General features: G+C 54.2%; 1 protein-coding gene across 1 annotated transcript in view; it reads right to left on the bottom strand.

The window, feature by feature from the left end:
- Positions 1-19907, bottom strand: part of shbg (sex hormone-binding globulin) — a 77797-nt gene that overhangs the window by 51147 nt on the left and 6743 nt on the right. Inside the window, exon 5 of the mRNA XM_060854557.1 lies at positions 12556-12710. Within this exon, the coding sequence (XP_060710540.1) occupies positions 12556-12710 (155 nt within the window). The remainder of the gene's footprint in view (positions 1-12555; positions 12711-19907) is intronic.

A 19907-nucleotide genomic window follows, 5' to 3' on the forward strand; every position in this document is an offset into this window, starting at 1 on the left:
CCCTGGACATTACGGGACAATTTCCCACGGCCAATCCACCCTAACCTGCACATCCCTGGACACTATGGGCCAATTTCCCACGGCCAATCCATCCTAACCTGCACATCCCTGGACATTCCGGGACAATTTCCCATGGCCAACCCACCCTAACCTGCACAACCCGGACACTATGGGACAATTTCCCACTGCCATTCCACCCTAACCTGCACATCTTGGACACTATGGGACAATTTCCCATGGCCAACCCACGCTAACCTGCACATCTCGGGACACTATGGGACAATTTCCCATTGCCAATTCACCCTAACCTGCACAACCTTGGACACTATGGGACAATTTCCCACGGCCAATCCATCCTAACCTGCACATACCTGGACACTATGGGACAATTTCCCATGGCCAATCCACCCTAACCTGCACATCCCTGGACATTACGGGACAATTTCCCACGGCCAATCCACCCTAACCTGCTCATCTCTGGACACAATGGGACAATATCCCATGGCCAATCCACCCTAACCTGCACATCCCTGGGCACTATGGGACAATTTCCCATGGCCAATACAACCTAACCAGCACATCCCTGTGCACTATGGGACAGTTTCCCATGGCCAATCCACCCTAACCTGCACATCCCTGTGCACTGTGGGACAATTTCCCACGGCCAATCCACCCTAACCTGCTCATCCCTGGACACTATGGACAATTTCCCATGGCCAACCCACCCTAACCTGCACAACCCGGGACACTATGGGACAATTTCCCATGGCAACCCACCCTAACCTGTACATCCCTGGCCACTATGGGACAATATCCCATGGCCAATCCACCCTAACCTACACATCCCTGGATACTACGGGCAATTTCCCACGGCCAATCCACCCTAACCTGCACATCCATGGACACTATGGGACAATTTCCCACGGCCAATTCACCCTAACCTGCACATCCCTGGACACTACGGGACAATTTCCCACGGCCAAGCCACCCTAACCTGCACATTCCTGTGCACTATGGGACAATTCCCACGGCAAATCCACCCTAACCTGCTCATCCCTGGACACAATGGGACAATTTCCCACGGCCAATACACCCTAACCTGCACATCTCGGGACACAATGGGACAATTTCCCATGGCCAATCCACCCTAACCTGCACATCCCTGGGCACTATGGGACAATTTCCCACGGCCAATCCACCCTAACCAGCACATCCCTGGACACTATGGGACAATTTCCCAGGCCAATCCACCCTAAGCTGCACATCCCTGGACACTATGGGACAAAGTCCCATGGCCAATCCACCCTAACTTGCTCATCCCTGGGCACTACGGGACAATTTCGCATGGCCAATCCACCCGAACCTGCACATTCCTGCGCACTATGGGACAATTTCCCATGGCCAATCCACCCTAACCTGCAAATCCCTGGACACTATGGGACAATTTCCCATGGCCAATCCACCCTAACCTGCACATCCCTGGACACTATGGGACAATTTCCCATGGCCAACCCTCCCTAACCTGCACATCCCTGGGCACTATGGGACAATTTCCCATGGCAACCCACCCTAATCTGTACATCCCTGGCCACTATGGGACAATATCCCATGGCCAATCCACCCTAACCTACACATCCCTGGATACTACGGGCAATTTCCCACGGCCAATCCACCCTAACCTGCACATCCATGGACACTATGGGACAATTTCCCACGGCCAATTCACCCTAACCTGCACATCCCTGGACAATACGGGACAATTTCCCACGGCCAAGCCACCCTAACCTGCACATTCCTGTGCACTATGGGACAATTTCCCACGGCAAATCCACCCTAACCTGCTCATCCCTGGACACAATGGGACAATTTCCCACGGCCAATACACCCTAACCTGCACATCTCGGGACACAATGGGACAATTTCCCATGGCCAATCCACCTTAACCTGCACATCCCTGGGCACTATGGGACAATTTCCCACGGCCAATCCACCCTAACCTGCACATCCCTGGACACTATGGGACAATTTCCCAGGCCAATCCACCCTAACCTGCACATCCCTGGACACTATGGGACAATTTCCCATGGCCAACCCTCCCTAACCTGCACATCCCTGGGCACTATGGGACAATTTCCCATGGCCAATCCACTCTAACCTGTACATCCCTGGCCACTATGGGACAATTTCCCACGGCCAATCCACCCTAACCTGCACATCCCTGGGCACTATGGGACAATTTCCCATGGCCAACCCACCCTAACTTGCACATCCCTGGACACTATGGGCCAATTTCCCACGGCCAATCCACCCTAACCTGCACATCCCTGGACATTATGGGACAATTTCCCACGGCCAATCCACCCTAACCTGCACATCCCTGGACATTCCGGGACAATTTCCCACGGCCAATCCATCCTAACCTGCACATCCCTGGACATTCCGGGACAATTTAACATGGCCAACCCACCCTAACCTGCACAACCCGGGACACTATGGGACATTTTCCCATTGCCAATTCACCCTAACCTGCACATCCTTGGACACTATGGGACAATTTCCCACGGCCAATCCATCCTAACCTGCACATCCCTGGACACTATGGGACAATTTCCCATGGCCAATCCACCCTAACCTGCACATCCCTGGACATTACGGGACAATTTCCCACGGCCAATCCACCCTAACCTGCTCATCTCTGGACACAATGGGACAATTTCCCATGGCCAATCCAACCTAACCTGCACATCCCTGGGCACTATGGGACAATTTCCCATGGCCAATACAACCTAACCTGCACATCCCTGTGCACTATGGGACAATTTCCCACGGCCAATCCACCCTAACCTGCTCATCCCTGGACACAATGGGACAATTTCCCATGGCCAATTCACCCTAACCTGCACATCCCTGGACACTATGGGACAATTTCCCATGGCCAATCCAACGTAACCTGCACATCCCTGGACACTATGGGACACTTTCCCATGGCCAACCCACCCGAACCTGCACATCCCTGGGCACTATGGACAATTTCCCATGGCCAATCCACCCTAACCTGCACATTCCTGGGTACTATGGGACAACGTCCCATGGCCAATCCACCCTAACCTGCACATCCCTGGGCACTATGGGTCAATTTGCCATGGCCAATACAACCTAACCTGCACCTCCCTGTGCACTATGGGACAATTTCCCATGGCCAATCCACCCTAACCTGCACATCCCTGTGCACTATCCGACAATTTCCTAAGGCCAATCCACCCTAACCTGCAGATCCCTGGTCACTAGGGGACAATTTCCCACGGCCAATCCACCCTAACCTGCTCATCCCTGGACACAATGGGACAATTTCCCATGGCCAATTCACCCTCAGCTGCACATCCCTGGACACTATGGACATTTTCGCATGGCCAATCCATCCTAACCTGCACATCCCTGGACTCGACAGAACAATTTCCCAAGGCCAATCCATCCTAACCTGCACATCCCTGGACTCTACGGGACAATTTCCCATGGCCAATCTACCCTAACCTGCACATCCCTGGACACTATGGGACAATTTCCCATTGCCAATTCACCCTAACCTGCACATCCTTGGACACTATGGGACAATTTCCCATGGCCAATCCATCCTAACCTGGACATCCTGGACACCATGTGACAATTTGCTATGGCCAATCCACCCTAACCTGCACCTCCCTGTGCACTACGGGACAATTTCCCATGGCCAACCCTCCCTAACCTGCACATCCCTGGGTACTATGGGACAATTTCCCATGGCCAATCCACTCTAACCTGTACATCGCTGGGCACTATGGGACAATTTCCCATGGCCAAGCCACCCTAACTTGCACATCCCTGGACATTACGGGACAATTTCCCACGGCCAATCCACCCTAACCTGCACATCCCTGGACACTATGGGCCAATTTCCCACGGCCAATCCACCCTAACCTGCACATCCCTGGACATTCCGGGACAATTTAACATGGCCAACCCACCCTAACCTGCACAACCCGGGACACTATGGGACAATTTCCCACTGCCATTCCACCCTAACCTGCACATCTTGGGACACTATGGGACAATTTCCCATGGCCAACCCACCCTAAACTGCACATCTCGGGACACTATGGGACAATTTCCCATTGCCAATTCACCCTAACCTGCACATCCTTGGACACTATGGGACAATTTCCCACGGCCAATCCATCCTAACCTGCACATCCCTGGACACTATGGGACAATTTCCCATGGCCAATCCACCCTAACCTGCACATCCCTGGACATTAGGGGACAATTTCCCATGGCCAATCCACCCTAACCTGCTCATCTCTGGACACAATGGGACAATTTCCCACGGCCAATCCACCCTAACCTGCTCATCCCTGGACACAATGGGACAATTTCCCACGGCCAATCCACCCTAACCTGCTCATCCCTGGACACAATGGGACAATTTCCCACGGCCAATACACCCTAACCTGCACATCTCGGGACACAATGGGACAATTTCCCATGGCCAATCCACCCTAACCTGCACATCCCTGGACACTATGGGTCAATTTAGCATGGCCAATCCACCCTAACCTGGACATCCCTAGACACTATGGGACAATTTCCCATGTCCAATCCAACCTAACCTGCACATTCCTGGGTCCTATGGGACAATTTCCCATGGCCAATACAACCTAACCTGCACATCCCTGTGCACTATGGGACAATTTCCCATGGCCAATCCACCCTAACCTGCACATCCCTGTGCACTAGTGGACAGTTTCCCATGGCCAATCCACCCTAACCTGCTCATCCCTGGACACAATGGGACAATTTCACATGGCCAATTCACCCTAACCTGCATATCCCTGGGCACTATGGACAATTTCCCATGGCCAATCCAACGTAACCTGTACATCTCTGGGCACTATGGGACGATTTCCCATGGCCAATCCACCCTAACCTGCACATCCCTGGACACTATGGGACAATTTCCCATGGCCAATCCACCCAAAGCTGCACATCCCTGGACACTATGGGACAATTTCCCATGGCCTATACACCCTAACCTGCACATCCCTGGACACTATGAGACAATTTCACATGGCCTATCCACCCTAACCTGCACATCCCTGGGCACTATGGACAATTTCCCATGGCCAATCCACTCTAACCTGTACATCCCTGGGCACTATGGGACAATTTCCCATGGCCAATCCACCCTAACCTGTACATTCCTGGGCACTATGGGACAATTTCCCATGGCCAACCCACCCTAACTTGCACATCCCTGGACACTATGGGACAATTTCCCATGGCCAATCCACCCTAACCTGCACATCCCTGGACATTACGGGACAATTTCCCACGGCCAATCCACCCTAACCTGCTCATCTCTGGACACAATGGGACAATTTCCCATGGCGAATCCACCCTAACCTGCTCATCCCTGGACACAATGGGACAATTTCCCACGGCCAATCCACACTAACCTGCTCATCCCTGGACACAATGGGGCAATTTCCCACGGCCAATACACCCTAACCTGCACATCTCGCGACACAATGGGACAATTTCCCATGGCCAATCCACCCTAACCTGCACATTCCTGGACACTATGGGTCAATTTAGCATGGCCAATCCACCCTAACCTGGACATCCCTAGACACTATGGGACAATTTCCCATGGCCAATCCAACCTAACCTGTACATCTCTGGGCACTATGGGACGATTTCCCATGGCCAATCCACCCTAACCTGCACATCCCTGGGCACTATGGACAATTTCCCATGGCCAATCCACCCTAACCTGCTCATCCCTGGGCACTATGGGACAATTTCCCATGGCCAATCCACCCTAACCCGCACATCCCTGGACCCAATGGGACAATTTCCCACGGCCAATACAACCTAACCTGCACATCTCGGGACACAATGGGACAATTTCGCATGGCCAATCCAACCTAACCTGCACATTCCTGCGCACTATGGGACAATTTCCCATGGCCAATCCATCCTAACCTGCACATCCCTGGACTCTACGGGACAATTTCCCATGGCCAATCTACCCTAACCTGCACATCCCTGGACACTATGGGACAATTTCCCATGGCCAACCCACCCTAACCTGCACAACCCGGGACACTATGGGACAATTTCCCATGGCAACCCACCCTAACCTCTACATCCCTGGCCACTATGGGACAATATCCCATGGCCAATCCACCCTAACCTACACATCCCTGGATACTACGGGCAATTTCCCACGGCCAATCCACCCTAACCTGCACATCCATGGACACTATGGGACAATTTCCCACAGCCAATTCACCCTAACCTGCACATTCCTGTGCACTATGGGACAATTTCCCACGGCCAATCCACCCTAACCTGCTCATCCCTGGACACAATGGGACAATTTCCCATGGCCAATACACCCTAACCTGCACATCTCGGGACACAATGGGACAATTTCCCACGGCCAATCCACACTAACCTGCTCATCCCTGGACACAATGGGCAATTTCCCACGGCCAATACACCCTAACCTGCACATCTCGCGACACAATGGGACAATTTCCCATGGCCAATCCACCCTAACCTGCACATTCCTGGACACTATGGGTCAATTTCGCATGGCCAATCCACCCTAACCTGGACATCCCTAGACACTATGGGACAATTTCCCATGGCCAATCCAACCTAACCTGTACATCTCTGGGCACTATGGGACGATTTCCCATGGCCAATCCACCCTAACCTGCACATCCCTGGACACTATGGGACAATTTCCCATGGCCAATCCACCCTAACCTGCTCATCCCTGGACCCAATGGGACAATTTCCCACGGCCAATACAACCTAACCTGCACATCTCGGGACACTACGGGACAATTTCCCACGGCCAAGCCACCCTAACCTGCACATTCCTGTGCACTATGGGACAATTTCCCACGGCCAATCCACCCTAACCTGCTCATCCCTGGACACAATGGGACAATTTCCCATGGCCAATACACCCTAACCTGCACATCTCGGGACACAATGGGACAATTTCCCATGGCCAATCCACCCTAACCTGCACATCCCTGGGCACTACGGGACAATTTCCCACGGCCAATCCACCCTAACCTGCACATCCCTGGACACTATGGGACAATTTCCCAGGCCAATCCACCCTAAGCTGCACATCTGGTGGGCGGCACGGTGGCATAGTGGTTAGCACTGCTGCCTCACAGCGCCTGTAGACCCGGGTTCAATTCCCGACTCAGGCGACTGACTGTGTGGAGTTTGCACGTTCTCCCCGTGTCTGCGTGGGTTTCCTCCGGTTGCTCCGGTTTCCTCCCACAGTCCAAAGATGTGCGGGTCAGGTGAATTGGCCAAGCTAAATTGCCCGTAGTGTTAGGTAAGGGGTAAATGTAGGGGTATGGGTGGGTTGCGCTTCGGCGGGTCGGTGTGGACTTGTTGGGCCGAAGGGCCTGTTTCCACACTGTAAGTCTAATCTAATCTATCCCTGGACACTATGGGACAAAGTCCCATGGCCAATCCACCCTAACTTGCTCATCCCTGGGCACTACGGGACAATTTCGCATGGCCAATCCACCCGAACCTGCACATTCCTGCGCACTATGGGACAATTTCCCATGGCCAATTCAACCTAACCTGCAAATCCCTGGACACTATGGGACAATTTCCCATGGCCAATCCACCCTAACCTGCACATCCCGGGACACTATGGGACAATTTCCCATGGCCAACCCTCCCTAACCTGCACATCCCTGGGCACTATGGGACAATTTCCCATGGCCAATCCACTCTAACCTGTACATCCCTGGCCACTATGGGACAATTTCCCATGGCCAACCCACCCTAACTTGCACATCCCTGGACACTATGGGCCAATTTCCCACGGCCAATCCACCCTAACCTGCACATCCCTGGACATTACGGGACAATTTCCCACGGCCAATCCACCCTAACCTGCACATCCCTGGACACTATGGGCCAATTTCCCACGGCCAATCCATCCTAACCTGCACATCCCTGGACATTCCGGGACAATTTCCCATGGCCAACCCACCCTAACCTGCACAACCCGGGACACTATGGGACAATTTCCCACTGCCATTCCACCCTAACCTGCACATCTTGGGACACTATGGGACAATTTCCCATGGCCAACCCACGCTAACCTGCACATCTCGGGACACTATGGGACAATTTCCCATTGCCAATTCACCCTAACCTGCACAACCTTGGACACTATGGGACAATTTCCCACGGCCAATCCATCCTAACCTGCACATCCCTGGACACTATGGGACAATTTCCCATGGCCAATCCACCCTAACCTGCACATCCCTGGACATTACGGGACAATTTCCCACGGCCAATCCACCCTAACCTGCTCATCTCTGGACACAATGGGACAATTTCCCATGGCCAATCCACCCTAACCTGCACATCCCTGGGCACTATGGGACAATTTCCCATGGCCAATACAACCTAACCTGCACATCCCTGTGCACTACGGGACAATTTCCCATGGCCAACCCTCCCTAACCTGCACATCCCTGGGTACTATGGGACAATTTCCCATGGCCAATCCACTCTAACCTGTACATCGCTGGGCACTATGGGACAATTTCCCATGGCCGAGCCACCCTAACTTGCACATCCCTGGACACTATGGGACAATTTCCCATGGCCAATCCACCCTAACCTGCACATCCCTGGACATTACGGGACAATTTCCCACGGCCAATCCACCCTAACCTGCACATCCCTGGACACTATGGGCCAATTTCCCACGGCCAATCCACCCTAACCTGCACATCCCTGGACATTCCGGGACAATTTAACATGGCCAACCCACCCTAACCTGCACAACCCGGGACACTATGGGACAATTTCCCACTGCCATTCCACCCTAACCTGCACATCTTGGGACACTATGGGACAATTTCCTATGGCCAACCCACCCTAACCTGCACATCTCGGGACACTATGGGACAATTTCCCATTGCCAATTCACCCTAACCTGCACATCCTTGGACACTATGGGACAATTTCCCACGGCCAATCCATCCTAACCTGCACATCCCTGGACACTATGGGACAATTTCCCATGGCCAATCCACCCTAACCTGCACATCCCTGGACATTAGGGACAATTTCCCATGGCCAATCCACCCTAACCTGCTCATCTCTGGACACAATGGGACAATTTCCCACGGCCAATCCACCCTAACCTGCTCATCCCTGGACACAATGGGACAATTTCCCACGGCCAATCCACCCTAACCTGCACATCCCTGGACACAATGGGACAATTTCCCACGGCCAATACACCCTAACCTGCTCATCCCTGGACACAATGGGACAATTTCCCACGGCCAATACACCCTAACCTGCACATCTCGCGACACAATGGGACAATTTCCCATGGCCAATCCACCCTAACCTGCACATCCCTGGACACTATGGGTCAATTTAGCATGGCCAATCCACCCTAACCTGGACATCCCGAGACACTATGGGACAATTTCCCATGTCCAATCCAACCTAACCTGCACATTCCTGGGTCCTATGGGACAATTTCCCATGGCCAATACAACCTAACCTGCACATCCCTGTGCACTATGGGACAATTTCCCATGGCCAATCCACCCTAACCTGCACATCCCTGTGCACTAGTGGACAATTTCCCACGGCCAATCCACCCTAACCTGCTCATCCCTGGACACAATGGGACAATTTCCCATGGCCAATTCACCCTAACCTGCACATCCCTGGACACTATGGGACAATTTCCCATGGCCAATCCAACGTAACCTGTACATCTCTGGGCACTATGGGACGATTTCCCATGGCCAATCCACCCTAACCTGCACATTCCTGGGTACTATGGGACTACGTCCCATGGCCAATCCACCCTAACCTGCACATCCCTGGGCACTATGGGACAATTTCCCATGGCCAATACAACCTAACCTGCACATCCCTGTGCACTATCGGACAATTTCCGAAGGCCAATCCACCGTAACCTGCAGATCCCTGGTCACTAGGGGACAATTTCCCAAGGCCAATCCACCCTAACCTGCTCATCCCTGGACACAATGGGACAATTTCCCACGGCCAATACACCTCAACCTGCACATCTCGGGACACAATGGGACAATTTCCCATGGCCAATCCACCCTAACCTGCACATCCCTGGACACTATGGGTCAATTTAGCATGGCCAATCCACCCTAACCTGGACATCCCTGGACACTATGGGACAATTTCCCATGGCCAATCCAACCTAACCTGTACATCTCTGGGCACTATGGGACGATTTCCCATGGCCAATCCACCCTAACCTGCACATTCCTGGGTACTATGGGACAATTTCCCATGGCCAATACAACCTAACCTGCACATCCCTGTGCACTATGGGACAATTTCCCATGGCCAATCCACCCTAACCTGCACATCCCTGTGCACTAGGGGACAATTTCCCACGGCCAATCCACCCTAACCTGCTCATCCCTGGACACAATGGGACAATTTCCCATGGCCAATTCACCCTAACCTGCACATCCCTGGACACTATGGGACAATTTCCCATGGCCAATCCACCCTAACCTGCACATTCCTGCGCACTATGGGACAATTTCCCATGGCCAATCCATCCTAACCTGCACATCCCTGGACTCGACAGAACAATTTCCAAGGCCAATCCATCCTAACCTGCTCATCCCTGGACACAATGGGACAATTTCCCATGGCCAATTCACCCTAACCTGCACATCCCTGGACACTATGGGACAATTTCCCATGGCCAATCCACCCTAACCTGCACATTCCTGCGCACTATGGGACAATTTCCCATGGCCAATCCATCCTAACCTGCACATCCCTGGACTCGACAGAACAATTTCCAAGGCCAATCCATCCTAACCTGCACATCCCTGGACTCTGCGGGACAATTTCCCATGGCCAATCCACCCTAACCTGCACATCCCTGGGCACGATGGGACAATTTCCCATGGCCAACCCACCCTAACCTGCACAACCCGGGACACTATGGGACAATTTCCCACTGCCATTCCACCCTAACCTGCACATCTTGGGACACTATGGGACAATTTCCCATGGCCAACCCACCCTAACCTGCACATCTCGGGACACTATGGGACAATTTCCCATTGCCAATTCACCCTAACCTGCACATCCTTGGACACTATGGGACAATTTCCCACGGCCAATCCATCCTAACCTGGACATCCTGGACACGATGTGACAATTTGCTATGGCCAATCCACCCTAACCTGCACCTCCCTGTGCACTACGGGACAATTTCCCATGGCCAACCCACCCTAACCTGCACATTCCTGTGTACTATGGGACAATTTCCCATGGCCAATCCAACGTAACCTGTACATCTCTGGGCACCATGGGACGATTTCCCATGGCCAATCCACCCTAACCTGCACATTCCTGGGTCCTATGGGACAACTTCCCATGGCCAATCCACCCTAACCTGCACATCCCTGGACACTATGGGTCAATTTCCCATGGCCAATACAACCTAACCTGCACATCCCTGTGCACTATGGGACAATTTCCCACGGCCAATCCACCCTAACCTGCACATCCCTGTGCACTATGGGACAATTTCCCAAGGCCAATCCACCCTAACCTGCACATCCCTGGGCACTATGGGACAATTTCCCATGGCCAATCCATCCTAACCTGCACATCCCTGGACACTACGGGACAATTTCCCACGGCCAATCCACCCTAACCTGTTCATCCCTGGACACAATGGGACAATTTCCCATGGCCAATTCACCCTCAGCTGCACATCCCTGGACACTATGGACAATTTCCCATGGCAAATCCACCTTAACCTGCACATTCCTGGGCACTATGGGACAATTTCGCATGGCCAATCCAACCTAACCTGCACATTCCTGCGCACTATGGGACAATTTCCCATGGCCAATCCATCCTAACCTGCACATCCCTGGACACTACGGGACAATTTCCCATGGCCAATCCATCCTAACCTGCACATCCCTGGACACTATGGGACAATTTCCCATGGCCAATCCACCCTAACCTACAATCCCTGAAGACACCGGGAGAATGTGCAAACTGCACATGGACCGTCGCCATGGGTCCCTGGCAGTGGGAGGCTGCAGTGCTGACCGCTCAGGCGCCCCCTGTTGTGTGACGGAACAGCTTCAAGGGGCTGAATGGCTTGCTGGTTCTGTTCCTTGCCCCTTTGTTGATCGTTGCCATCAGGGCAGAAACGCGCGATGACTCACTGTCTCAAATACACCTCCCCCTCTCCCCAATGGTCAGAATACCCTCTGTCCTCCTGGACAGAACCCCTCAGCGGTCAGTTAAATCCCCCTCACCACTCCACCCTTTTCCCTTCCCCACTCTTGGGAGTCCATTCGGCCCATTAACTGGGGTCCATGTGGGTTAGAATGGTGATCCCGGTCTACCTCGGATAGCCCCTCCCTCCCTCCATCGAGGGGCTCTGCCTCTGCTGGACACACTCACCTCACGACGTTCCTGGAGGGAGAACCCCAGTTTGACCATGAGGTTGTACTCAGCCGTCAGTAACGCCATGACCAGGCCGCTGTGCTTCGTTGGGCGGATCGTGGCCTCAAACGTTAGACCCCAACCCCTCGGTGACTCAGTCCCATTCACCACATCTGGGGGGAGGGGAGAGAGAGGAGTGAGACAAGGCAACATCAGGGTGAGACCCAGGTGGAGAGGGTCAGCCTTTCACTAGCCCCCAGTCCCCACCCCGCCCCCAGGACAATCCGCCCACCTCCTCCCTCCCTGAGGATTTATCACAGCCAATGAGGAGCTTTCATGTGGCATGGAGGGCGTCCAGCCCATGCACAGCAAGATCCCACAGACCGCAGGGGCCCAGAGACGGAGGGGGGAGCCGGGGGGAATGCAATGAGCAGGTCGTGGTTGGTACTTTGGATAGTGTTCGGCCTGAGGGTCTCATCACCCCACACCACTCACACTCACACACTCACACTCGCACACACTCACACACACACCCGCACTCACACACACACACTCACACTCACGCACACACACACACACTCACACTCACACACCCCACACCACTCACACTCACACACTCACACTCGCACACACTCACACACACACCCGCACTCACACACACACACTCACACTCACACACCCCACACCACTCACACTCACACACCCCACACCACTCACACTCACACACACTCACACCACTCACACTCACACACCCCACACCACTCACACTCGCACACTCACACCACTCACACTCGCACACTCACACACACTCACACACACACCCGCACTCACACACACACACTCACACTCACACACTCACACTCACACACACACTCACACACTCACACACCCACACTCACACACACACCCACACTCACACACACACCCAAACTCACACACACACCCAAACTCTCACACACGCCCACACTCACACACGCCCACACTCACACGCCCACACTCACACGCCCACACTCACACGCCCACACTCACACACCCACACACCCACATACACTTGCATTCACGCACACACATACACACAAACACACACACACACATATACACACACACTCGCTCAGACACACTCACACACACTCATACACTCACACTCAGTCACATACACTCACACACACATACACACACACACTCACTCACACTCATACCTACACACACACACTCACGTGCACATTCACACACACTCACACACTCTTACACACATTCACACACACACCCACACTCACAAACACTCACACACACTCCAACACTCACACACACTCCAACACTCACACACACTCCAACACTCAAACATACACCCACATTCACACACTCACATACAGTCACACACACACTCGCATTCACACACATACACTCACACACATACACACACACTCCCGCACACTCACACACACTCCAACACTCACACTCACACACCCTCACACACTCACCCACTCACCCACACACTCACACACACCCACAATCACACACACACATACACACAAACACACACACACATATACACACACACTCGCTCAGACACACTCACACACACTCATACACTCACACTCAGTCACATACACTCACACACACATACACACACACACTCACTCACACTCATACCTACACACACACACTCACGTGCACATTCACACACACTCACACACTCTTACACACATTCACACACACACCCACACTCACAAACACTCACACACACTCCAACACTCACACACACTCCAACACTCACACACACTCCAACACTCAAACATACACCCACATTCACACACTCACATACAGTCACACACACACTCGCATTCACACACATACACTCACACACATACACACACACTCCCGCACACTCACACACACTCCAACACTCACACTCACACACCCTCACACACTCACCCACTCACCCACACACTCACACACACCCACAATCACACACACACCCACATGCACACACACACACTCACAGACATTCCAACACTCACACTCACACATACACACACAGTCACACACTCACACACTCACATACAGTCACACATACACTCACCCACACTCACATTCACACATACACACTTACACACACACTCTCACACACACACTCTCACACACGTACACCCATGCACTCACACACACACACACCCATGCACTCACACACACACCCACTCACACACTCAGACACACTCCCACACTCTCACATACACACTTACACACACACTCTCAGACACATACAGCCACGCACTCACACACACGCACACACTCATACACACACCCACACTCACGCATACACAGTTACACACACACACATTCACACACTCGCACACACATTCGCACACACTCTCACACACACACAATCACACACAGATACACACTCTTGCATACACTCCCTCTCACACACGCTCACACTCACACACCCTCACAAACACACCCACGCACACACACTCTCGCACTCACACACACATAATCACGCACTTGCACACACTCACACACACCCACACTCTCACACACACTTCCACACACACACTCACATACACAGACTCTCACACGCACACACACACACACATACTCACACACACAGAGCCCCCCCTCCCCCATACACACATAGTCTCACACTCACACACTCATACTCACACTCACCCACACTCACCCAAACACATACGCACACACTCACGCCCACACTCACCCACACTCACCCACACACATACACCCAAGCACTCACACACACACACACACGCACACACCCATACACACACCCACACTCACCCTCACACACACTCACACACACACACTCATACACACACCCACACACACCCTCACACACACATTCACAAACACTCACACACACCCATGCACTCACACACCCTCTCACACATATGCACACACTCACACACTCACACACACACATACACATTCACACACACTCACAAACTCACACACATACATTCACGCACTAACACACACTCACCCACACACACACACACATTCACACACACTCAGACACATACATTCACGCACTCACACACACTCACACACACATTCACACACACTCACTCACACACACATTCACACACACTCTCAAACTCACACACATACATTCACACACTCACACACACACACACTCACACACACACACGCTCATAAACACACCCACGCACATACACACTCACACACACTCCCTCGCACTCACACACACACCCACTCGCACTCACACACATGCACCCACACACACACTCGCATTCACACACATGCACACACTCACACACACACACCCACACTCACACACACATACTCTCACACGCACACTCACACACCCATGCACTCACACACACTTCCTCACACACACACACTCTCACACACATACACCCACGCACTCACACACACGCACTCACACTCACACATACACACTTACACACACACACATTCACACACTCACAGACACTCACACTCACATACACTCACACACACATTCACACACAGACACACATACATTCGCACACACTTACACAATCACACACACACTCTCGCACACTCACCCACACACACACACACTCACACACCCTCACAATCACACCCATGCACACACATTCACACACACACCCACGCACTCACACACAAGCACACACACTCACATACACACACACACTTACACACACACATGCATTCACACTCACACACCCTCACACACAGACCCACACTCACACACACACACTCACACACACACCCACTATCACACTCACACACACACTGTCACACACGTACACCCATGCAATCACATACACGCACACATTCACACACACTCCCACACACACCCACTCACACACCCTCACAAACACACCCACACACACACTAACACACACACCCTCGCACTCACACACACATGCACACATCACACACTCACACACACCCACACTCACACACGCACTCACACATACACACCCACACACTCACACTCTCACATACACACCCACACACTCACACTCTCACACACACAGCACCCCTCCCCCATACACACATAGTCACACACACACACACTCACACACACTCACACATACACACATGCACACATACACACATGCAAACACACTCACATGCACACATACCCACACTCACACACACACATACCCACACTCACCCACCCTCACCCACCCTCACACACGCACCCACACACGCACCCACACACGCACCCACCCTCACAAACACACCCACACACACACTCACACACACACCCTCACACTCACACACACATGCACACATCACACACTCACACACACCCACACTCTCACACGCACTCACACATACACACCCACACTCACACTCTCACACACACAGCACCCCTCCCCCATACACACATAGTCACACACACGCACACACTCACACACACTCACACATACACACATGCACACCTACACGCACACTCACACATACACACATACACACACACTCACACTCAAACACACGCACATACCCACACTCACCCACCATCATCCACCCTCACACACACCCTCACACACGCGCCCACACACGCACACACCCTCACACACCCTCACACGCCCTCACACACACCCTCACACACACCCATGCACTCACCTACACACACCCAGTCACACGCTCACACCCACTCTCACACAGACACACCCACACACACACTCTCACACTCAAATACATTCACACACACACACTCACCCACACACACACACTCACACACAGACACACTAACACAAACATACCCACGCACACACCGCACCCCTCCCCCATACACACATAGTCACACACACACGCTCACACTCACACACTCACTCACACTCACACAGAGAGAGAAAAAGGACACACACACACACACACACAACGCCCCTCCCCCATATACTGTCATGGCAGTACATGCTCGAGGGCTGAATGGCCTCATCTGTACTGTATGATCCCACAGTTACCTCCAAACACATTTGGTGAGGAGGCACTCCTCATCTCCCCCTGCTCCCCACCACCACCACCGCCCCCCCCCCCCCCCCCGCCCCCTCAAGACAGATCCACAGACCAATGGAGTGAGGGTATTTGGGAGGGGGGGTTTGGGGGCGTGAATTCAGTGTGGTGATACCGGACACCATTTGGGCAGGAGGACGGGATTGGGAAGGGCATCTGGGCCTCGGGACACTCTAGATGGACCGAATGCGCCATCCCAACCTTCCAGTACAGCAACATTACTCTGCATCTGTGGGCCAGGATATCCCAAACTGGGCGGAACGGCCTCTACTTCTTCCAGGAGTGCAGACCCCTCCAACTCCAAACCTCACCCCCACACTCCCCACCCCCACCAACACCCACACTCCCCACCCCCATCAACACCCACACTCCCCACCCCCACCAACACCCACACTCCCCACCCGCACCAACACCCACACTCCCCACCCCCACCAACACGCACACTCCCCACCCCCATCAACACCCACACTCCCCACCCCCATCAACACCCACACTCCCCACCCCCACCAACACCCACACTCCCCACCCGCACCAACACCCACAATCCCCACCCCCATCAACACCCACACTCCCCACCCCCATCAACATCCACACTCCCCACCCCCACCAACACCCACACTCCCCACCCCCACCAACACGCACACTCCCCACCCCCACCAACACCCACACACCCCACCCCCACCAACACCCACACTCCCCACCCCCACCAACACCCACACTCCCTACCCCCACCAACACCCACATTCCCCAGCCCCATCAACATCCACACTCCCCACCCCCATCAACCCCCACACACCCCACCCCCACCAACACCCACACTCCCCACCCCAAACAACACCCACACTCTCCACCCCCACACTCCCCACCCCCACACTCCCCACCCCCACCAATACCCACACTCCCCACCCCCACCAACACCCACACTCCCCACCCCCACACTCCCCATCCCCACCAACACCCACACTCCCCACCCCCACCAACACACACACTCCCCACCCCTACCAACACCCACACTCCCCACCCCCACACTCTCCACCCCCACCAACACTCGCACTCCCCACCCCCACCAACACCCACACTCCCCACCCCCACACTCCCCATCCCCACCAACACCCACACTCCCCACCCCCACCAACACACACACTCCCCACCCCTACCAACACCCACACTCCCCACCCTCACCAACAGGCACACTCCCCTCACCCACCAACACCAACACTCCCCACCCCCACCAACACCCACACTCCCAACCCCCATCAACATCCACACTCCCCACCCCCACCAACACCCACACTCCCCACCCCCATCAACATCCACACTCCCCACCCCCATCGACCCCCACACTCCCCACCCCCACAGACACCCACACTCCCCACCCCCATCAACATCCACACTCTCCACCCCATCGACCCCCACACTCCCCACCCCCACCAACACCCACTCTCCCCACCCCCATCAACATCCACACTCCCCACCCCCACCAACACCCACACTCCCCACCCCCATCAACATCCACACTCCCCACCCCCATCGACCCCCACACTCCCCACCCCCACCGACACCCACACTCCCCACACCCATCAACACTCACACTCCCCACCCCCAACAACACCCACAGTCCCCACCCCCATCAACACCCACACTCCCCACCCCCACCAACACCCACACTCCCCAACCCCAACATCACCCACACTCCCCACCCCCAACACCCACACTGCCCACCCCCACCAACACCCACACTCCCCAACCCCAACATCACCCACACTCCCCACCCCCAACACCCACACTGCCCACCCCCATCAACACCCACACTCCCCACCCCCACCAACACCCACACTCCCCACCCCCACACTCCCCACCCCCACCAACATCCACACTCCCCACCCCCATCAACACCTACACTCCCCACCCCCACCAACATCCACACTCCCCACCCCCACCAACACCCACACTCCCCTCCCCCATCAACACCCACACTCCCCACCCCCACACTCCCCACCCCCACCAACATCCACACTCCCCACCCCCAACAACACCCACACTCCCCACCCCCACCAACACCCACACTCCCCTCCCCCATCAACACCCACACTCCCCACCCCCACCAACATCCACACTCCCCACCCCCATCAACACTCACACTCCTCACCACCATCAACACCCACACTCCCCTCCCCCACCAACACCCACACTCCCCACCAACACCCACACTCCCCACCCCCACCAACACCCACACTCCCCACCCCCATCAACACGCACACTCCCCACCCCCACCAACACCCACACTCCCCACACCCATCAACACTCACACTCCCCACCCCCAACAACACCCACAGTCCCCACCCCCATCAACAGGCACA

This window comes from Hemiscyllium ocellatum, chromosome 44, assembly GCF_020745735.1.
Source record: "Hemiscyllium ocellatum isolate sHemOce1 chromosome 44, sHemOce1.pat.X.cur, whole genome shotgun sequence".
Taxonomy (NCBI): Eukaryota; Metazoa; Chordata; class Chondrichthyes; order Orectolobiformes; family Hemiscylliidae; genus Hemiscyllium; species Hemiscyllium ocellatum.